Genomic DNA, 8,256 nt, shown 5'->3' with positions numbered 1-8,256 from the left:
CAAGAAGAATCATAAGCCAGGTAGGAAGGGCTGGCGCTGCCCACTTTATGGACAGATCATCCTGAATGGTCAGAGAAAAAATAGATTTACTGTCCTCTTGCAAGTTGTGATCAGGCAAAGGGCTGCTACACAGGGATCCCCCAAACAATCCTGGTCACATGATTTTCTTCACTTTATATTCCCTTTCCACCTTTTTTCTTTCCTAACTACTTCCTTTTTAGAAGCATCATCACCTCCCAAATACACAGCCTACCTTGTTCACATTTTTCTCCATTGGTTCTGGGCTTGTTGTCTTCATAGCCTTACTTCCTATCTATGGCATGACTGCCCTCATAACTTCTCCCTTGGTAATCAGCTCCATAAAACTAGTACCCATTTTTTCTTATCTAGTATCCTACCTTTTATGCATGCTACCTTGCAAATGGCACTGCATATCTTGATGAGCCCTCTGCATACACTCTACTCTCCTGTTGCATATGTTGCTTCCTGAAATCCCTCAGATTATCTTTTTTTAGTAGTGCCACAGGTAAGGATTAGCTATCTGTGTTAATGGAGTCTAAACAAGCACAGTGATTGAGGCTGTTGAATGACCCATCCAGAAGGCCTGGATATGGGTAGTTGAAAGGGGAAAACGGATCTGTTTTATGGGAAGTGGTCATGTAAGTCAAGAGTCCAAGACAGGGAGATGATGATCTTCAAAGAAAACAGGAAGGGTCTGTTACAGTCACTCTGCATTTTTTCTGAAAAGAAGAGAGGGGAAAGGAAAGTGATACCACAGATCACACCCACAGAGACAGTAATTTCTGATTGTTTACAGAAAAAGATTAACATTGAGCTCACCTAGGCACATGATATAAAATCGTAGACTCATAGAATCACAGAATGGTTTGGGTTGGAAAGGACCTGAAAGATCACCTAGTTCCACTCCCCTGACATGGGCAGGGACACCTTCCACTAGACCAGGTTGCTCAAAGCCCCATCCAACCTGGCCTTGAACACTTCCAGGGATGGGGCATCCACAGCTTCTCGGGGCAACCTGTTCCAGTGCCTCACCACTCTTATAGTGAATAAAAGATGATAGTAAAGAAGGTGTAGTTAGGACTGAACTTTCATTTCAGTGTGAGATGCCTGGGTACACAAACAAAGCAAACAAAAAAAGGAGACCATTACAACTGAGAGAGTGTTGTGGTTTAACCCCGGCTAGCAACCAGCAAGCAAGCACAACACAGCCACTCACTCACTCCCCCCACAGTGGGATGGGGAAGAGAATTGGAAAGAGAAAATTTGGGGGTTGAGATAAAGATAGTTTAATGGGTAAAGCAAAAGCCATGCATGCAAGCAAAGCAAAACAAAGAATTCCCTACTTCCCATGGGCAGGCAGGTGTTCAGCCAACCCCAGGAAAGTTTGGCTACATCATGCATAACAGTTATTGGGAAGACAAATGCCATGATGCCAGATGTCCCTCCTTTCCTTCTTCTTCCCCCAGTTCACATACTCAGTATGATGCTCTATGCTGTGCAATATCCCTTTGGATAGTTCAGGGCAGCTGTCCTGGCTGTGTCCCCTCCTAATTTCTTGTGCCCCTCCAGCCCTCTCGCTGGCAGGGCCTGAGAAACTGAAAAGTCCTTGACTCAGTATAAATATTCCCTAGCAACAACTAAAACCATCAATGTGCTATCAGCATTGTTCTCACACCAAATCCAAACCACAGCACTGCACCAGCTACTAAGAAGAAAATTAACTCTATCCCAGCTGAAACCAGGACAGAGGGAAAGATGACAATGAACAGGACACCAACTGCAGAAATGTACTCTATGCATGAAACATTTCTTTGCCTGAAAGGCAAAAAGAGAAATACAGAATAATAAATGAAGTAAGAGAAGAGAAAAGCAGAACAGAAAACAAAAGGAAGAGTAAGCAGGGGTCTTGCACAGATGGGAAAGAGGCATATACAATGGACAGGAGGTCAACTAGGGAAAGACAGATTTGCCAGCCGTTAAAGTGAAGACAGCAGTGGACAGAATGCTTTGGTAGGAAGAGGATTTTGGAAAAGTCAGAGACCCTTTTGGGAACAAAAGTGTTTGGAACAAGCAGCTCTGGCAGCAGTTCAGGCAGGCCATGTGGGCAGTGAGGCTGGGACTTGGGGTTACTGTGCAGGCGGTAGAAGAGCAGGGCAGTGTGAAGGGGAAGCAGAGAACCAGGAACAATTGCCCCTTGGATGCATGTAAGGAACGCTACTGGGCAGAGGAGAGAATGTCCCAGGAACGGGGTGGGCTGGAGGTTCATGAGAGTGTTAGCGGGTCTCAGAGAGGAGACACCCTCAGAGAAAGAGGATCTTGGTGCAGTCAGTGGAGGGAGGGAGAAAATGATGTATGTAAAAATGGGAGGGAAGGGATTAGGGGAAGTGGGGGTGCAGGGTGGTGGTGATGGTACAGACACTAAGACCAGGCAGAAGTCTTAGGGCAGCTTGGCAACCAGGGCTGTGACAGGAAACTGGCCACACTGGCAGGTGGTCAGTGAAGCAGAGTCTTGCCTTGCCCCTGGGTTCTTCAACACCTAGCGCTCCATCCCAAAGTCCCTACTCACCCACAAAAGGGGCCTGAGCCCACCTGACCCAAGTCCCCAGCCTCCCCCTCTCCTCCTCTTTCCTCATTTCCTCTCTCTGCTGCAGGATCCCCACTTCCAAAAGGGAGGGAGAGAGGGAGAGGAGTGAATGGAGGAGGTTTGTTCCTAGGCCAGAGCTGGTTAGTTTTAGCCAGGTAAGGGAAATTTCCACTGTTGGGTGCCTTTTTATTTTTTTTGTTGGTTTATATGGCGCTCTTCAGAGCGTGAAAGCATTATCAAGGTGTGTCCTCTTCTTTTGCAGCCTGAGATGCTGCCATCACCCTCTTTCACAGCCAGGGTACCTAAGGAGTTTTCATCCTTTTTGGATGCCATAGATGTTTTCCTGGTAAATCAGGAGTTGGTGTGTGCAGAGGGAATTCACCCACACTGTGATTTTCAGGCACCAGCAGTAAAGGCAGCAGGCAAGCCCCCTACGAGGCAGAAGAGGTGAATTTTCAGGTACAGGCAACCACATACAGAATCACAATGTATTTTTTCTGCTGCCTCCATCTGAGTCCAGGTCCACACCTGGAGCAACCCTGCAGGTGGGATGAGGATTGAAAGGTCTCTGCCTGCCTCTGGCGCTCCTCCTAGCTAGGCTGTGTCAGCCCCAAGGGCTCTTCTGCAACTCTTTCAGACCTGTAGACCCTTTTTTCATCTTCCACGCTCTTACCTTCTGGGCACCATTTGTTGCTCACAGTCTGTGTCTTGAGGGAAGAGTGTCCTTTTCTATCCCACCTCCAGAGCACACTCACAGTTCAGGACCTATGATGCCATTCCCCAGTCCTGGCACTAAGAGATGGTGGCATGCAGCAGTCATTAACGTGTGTTAGTCTACCCTGTATCCATAGCATATACACATGATCTTAATCTGCTAGATTTCTGAGGTCATCTTAGCTAGCTGCTTGATCTGTTTCTGCAAGATAGGTATGTAGAGGAAGCTGTAAGGACATCAATATGCATTTGCCATGTCATCAGGAAGGTGAAACTGCCATAACCTCAGGAAGTTCATCCACAGTTTACTACACAGTAGCATCTGATAATACCTTCTGTTTACATTAAACTTCTACAGCAGCTTTAGTTTTGTATGTCCTGCATGCACACAGAGCCCATTGCTGCCTCATATTACTATTTCTTTCTATGAAAGGTAACTGAATCACTGAAAGGAGCTTACAAATGTTTGCTTCCAAAAAAAGGAAGCACAGACCATAAAAAAACAGCTTCACAGATACAAGCAAATCTAACCCTTCCTTTGTATGGCTTGGAAGACTTTTTGCTTTAAAAGTAGTAGGCACTGAAAGAAAATCCTGGAGCACTTGATCTAATGGAACTGGGATCTGAAAGTCAAATCTGAAGGATCATGCCCTTTTTCAGCTTCTAAAATACATAGTAATGGAAACAAACAAGAGGCCACACAACATGGAGTGAATTTGGAGGGGACGTTATTTCAGTCTCACGGCCTCCCTTCATAAGACACTGTTATACAGTCCTTTTCTGTCTGAAAGAGCTGGTAAAGTAATTCTTCCATAGACTCCTCTTGCCTGTTCCTCAGCTTCAGCTGTGGTAGAAAGATGATTCACAGGGCCATGTAGTGAACCAGATCAGGGTTAAAAATACCTTTTTTTGACTGGAGTTTTTCTGCAGACAAACTGTTGTGTTAACTCAATTGAGAAGGTAGCCCAGGGATGGGACTCAGGGAGGAGAGGAAGACTTAAGCCGCTATGCTTACCAAAAGCAAACTATGTAACCATGACCTAAGTCATGTTTCTCTCTTTTTCAGGCATTAAAATCTGTGCAGACTTCATCAACTGTCAAGTCACTGTCTTCTTTCTAGGTTCCACATACTTTATTTCTCTTAATCCCAAACTATTGTGTATCAAGCCGGGTTTCACACAGAAACTTAGGGCATAAATCAAAGGCAACAAGGGTGCATCCAACCCAGCAGGGATGAGGAGAGCCAGAGCAATGAAGTTTTCCTCATGGAAGCAGAAAACTAAGATTATTGGTTGCAGAGCCAGGGCATTCTAGTAGGAACCCTTCTTCGAGACATCTGTGGAAAGGAAGAGTAAGGAAAGGCAAAGTGCCTGATGAATTTTTAGGAAGCTATCTAAGAGCTAAGAGATCTTAAGGAATGTGTTGTGCAACATCTTTTTGTCATTGACATAGGCATTTCCAGTTGCTTTCAGATTTGGAATGATGTGAGGACTGCACATGTGAGGAGTGTATGGAAATGGAATAAAAATAGATCCTTTTAACCCTCCACGGTATGCTCAGGCCTTGGTCTGCTTTGAGATTGTACCTGGACTAGAAACTGTGCCCACAACTTGTACAGTAGATCTCAACTCAACCTGCAGTCCAAGAAGGCTATACAGCACATCATGGAATTAAATACAAAGCAGAGGTGGGCTGCTTTGCTTGCTAACCACCAGTCCTCTGCTCTGTTTCAGACATTCCCACCTTGGAAGCCTGTTAACACTAACCTGAACTGCAAGGGAAAACATATTCTCTTGCTGTGCGGTCATCTGTAAAAACAAAAGGGAAAGGATGTTGAGCTACAGAACTGCCTGGTAAGGTAATGCCAAGCTTCTTTCTCTTTAACACAACCATCCCACTACCTTAATTTTTTACTCTTCAGACTGTGCATGCAGGAACAGAAAAACGTCTACAGTCTGCCTCCCCAACATGTCTCCCATACAGCTGTAAAAAAAGACTCTGTTATGCATTCTGATACCTTCTAATGCAAGGACGTTTTTGAAAATAGAGAACCTTTCAGTAGTGTGTCCTGATAGCATTGCTTTTTTACTGATGATTAGTATTTTCATGTCAGACAACAGTTTTTAAATTGTATGTACTGAGGACAAAATTTCTTGTACAGGATGGAATAGCAAAGAGAGAGCATATTAGGTGAAAATAGTTGGCTCTGTGAAGGCTGGGTTAAGAAGCCTCCTCCTCTTCTTGACATGGTGTAAAAGGGGGAACAAGAATGGAATTCAGTATACAACATGCGGGCCTGTGGTGCTGCTTTCTAAATCTCCAGTGGCAGTTTTCCATTTTGTTCTTAAAATCTTTTTTAAAAACAATTCTTAATGTTCCATCTGCTATTTTGGCTCATACTGAGCACGGAATAAGCAGAGAGACTCAGAATGACTCCAAGATCTCTCTTCTGCGTGCTGATAGTTCATTTAGAGCTTTACAGTGTAAGAAATTATTTTCCTACTGTTCTCTGAGACATGGAAGCACCCAATGGATGGTAAGATTATTACACTGTACATGAAAAGCATAGAACTGAATTCTGCCTTCTGGTGGATCAGGGTGGCAGTATGTAACACTGATTTTCAGTAAATGCCTAAGTATTTTCAAGAGAGCTAAGGAGCTGGAGAAGACACGCTAAATTGGCAGAGAAGTTTCCTTTCCACAGAGACATGGCTTGAAGCTAGAGGAAGTCAAAAAACACAGTCATTTTGAACACGTACACACAACATAGTCATAGTGCCAGGCAGTCTCATTTCAAGAACAGAAAAGCAAGTGATTCTGCTACTTGGATGTAGAAGTTTTGTTCAGAGGAAACCCAAGCTTGGAGTTGCAGGAGGAAGTGCACTGGAATCAGGGAGATAAGGGAGTAAGGGGCACAGTCAGAATTGTGTCTGAGTAGGGGGTTATGGTAGTTACTCTTTGCCTAGGTCAGTGAATTCTCACCTGGCTTGTAGTAGTCATAGACATGCACGGTTGCTGCTTTCAGGTTCTGCACTTCAACATCTTGTTCCACTGAGATGTTAAACTTCAGAGAAGTTGCACCCAGCTGGAGAGAAGAATAGAAGTGAGCAGAAACACACCGGTCATCTCAAAGTCACCTACATACCAACTTTATTCCCTCTGCATCATAGATTTCTTTCTCTGTCTTTCCAGGTTCTTCCACTCTCTTCCTCTTTTGCCACAATGTTAGCCTGCTTGACACCAGCCTAGAGGTTTGTATTTCTGATCTCTGAAAGTCCCAACACAAAGTACTGCTGCTGCTAATACTTGAATGGGAAGTTCCCTGTGGTCTTCTCTTACCTCTTCCAAATAGATTGTGGTTTTGTCTGGTTTTATCTCTGTCTTTTTCACCAGGGGTATCTCCTCCAGCTGTATAGGAAGACAGGAGATGAGCTTGGTTAGCATCAGCTCATTGGCCTTCCCTGTGATAGGGGAAACAGCCCGCTATAGCTGCACTTGCTTAGTTTAGTTAGCTTGTAGCAGGGTAAGCAGCTACCATTCTCCAGCAGTTCTTAGATGTTTGGATATTTCTGGCTGAGCTACATCTGGAAAATAGATTTTCATACATTCAGGGAAGGCCAGAGGAGAAAGTCTTACCGCTTTCACAGAGCTCTTCACAGCAGTGAACCCTGACAGATTCTCCACCTCTACCAGGGCCATGTTACTGGTCTCACGGTCTCCTACATAACTGAAAAAAGGCAGGAGAGGAGCACGTTAGGTGTGGAAGGCATCACAGCATTTCTAGGAGATATAATGAACACTTTCAAACTCTGGCCTTCTCTACAATGATGTGATGGGGCAATGGGACAAAAAATCGCCCCCATCTACTTTCTCAATATGGAGACAGATTGTGCAGCAAATGTGTTGTGGTTAATGTGCTATGGCTTCATGCTGCCCTCTCCAATGGGTGAAAGTGATCTTTGACATTACAGGTTGAGAACAGCAATGTTGGCATCGTTCTCTTTCAGGACAGTAGAGTATGGAGAATATGGAGGAAGACACTCATCCTAGACAGATGTGGGCAAGTGAAATATGGATAGGGACTGGAGTTTCTGCTGTCTGGTTCCTGTAGAGGTTCACACTGCAGGAGAATGCACCTCCGGGGTTGTTCAGCCCAGGCTGCCAAGTGTTCCCCAAGGTGGGAGCTCTGGCTCTTGGGAACACTGCCATCTCAGTTGTGCTCTGTGAGCTGCTCCATGCTGACTGAGATAGTGGCTGTGGCTCTGCAAGCCACTGCCAGTGCATTCCCATGCTTCTCCAGGCCTTAATTCTCGGTTCACAATCTCTTTGAGATCTATGGAGAAGAAAAGTCTTCCCCTGTGTCTTTGTCTCCACAGACAGATTTTTATGGGGTCGTGGTCATACTGCTGGGTCTCCCTCTTCTTTCCACTGAAGAAAAAGCCTCAAGGGATCTCATACCTGATGGACACGTGGATGTCAAGCTGTTTCCTGACACCATCACATTCTCTTGGTACTGTTTCCACATCCACGACAAACACCTCTTCTCTTTTTGGTGGTGGGATGTTATAGTACAAAGTGGTCTGGTGGGGGAAAAAAAGTCTCTGTGAAGTGCCCTGGAGCTTCCCTGTATGATCTAAAGGACTATCTGTGCCTCCAGGTTTTAATGAATTGGTAACCAGTGGCTAACACAGTTGGCCTCAGCTGTGCTTGCTGTTCAGACATGCTGTTTAGCACATAGCATCAGATACATCTGCCAAATGCAACCCTTAGCATGGAGGCTCAGCTTTCTGTGATCCAAGGCCTCATTCAGTACAACATTGTCTCAGCCTTACAGAAAAAAGAATATTGTTAAGGTGTGAGAAAGTACATTAGCTAAAACCCTGCCCACAAGGAGGAAGGACTGTAACTGTTTACAGTTGACATGATGGTAATTAATT

General features: G+C 44.9%; 1 protein-coding gene across 1 annotated transcript in view; it reads right to left on the bottom strand.

Moving 5' to 3' along the window:
• Positions 1-4,554: 4,554 nt before the first annotated feature.
• LOC308065528 (alpha-2-macroglobulin-like protein 1) overlaps positions 4,555-8,256 on the bottom strand; it is a gene marked incomplete at its 5' end in the record, with an annotated part of 29,441 nt that continues 25,739 nt past the window's right edge. The window contains 6 exons of the mRNA XM_080391595.1: positions 4,555-4,655; positions 5,086-5,127; positions 6,302-6,404; positions 6,659-6,727; positions 6,956-7,046; positions 7,778-7,899. Coding sequence (XP_080247721.1) covers positions 4,630-4,655; positions 5,086-5,127; positions 6,302-6,404; positions 6,659-6,727; positions 6,956-7,046; positions 7,778-7,899 — 453 coding nt within the window. The remainder of the gene's footprint in view (positions 4,656-5,085; positions 5,128-6,301; positions 6,405-6,658; positions 6,728-6,955; positions 7,047-7,777; positions 7,900-8,256) is intronic.

The sequence above is a fragment of the Falco punctatus genome (assembly GCF_963210335.1).
Source record: "Falco punctatus genome assembly, chromosome: 6".
NCBI classification, from domain to species: domain Eukaryota; kingdom Metazoa; phylum Chordata; class Aves; order Falconiformes; family Falconidae; genus Falco; species Falco punctatus.
The sequence above is the reverse complement of the archived record's forward strand: the minus strand, read 5'-3'. Positions and strand labels throughout refer to the sequence as shown.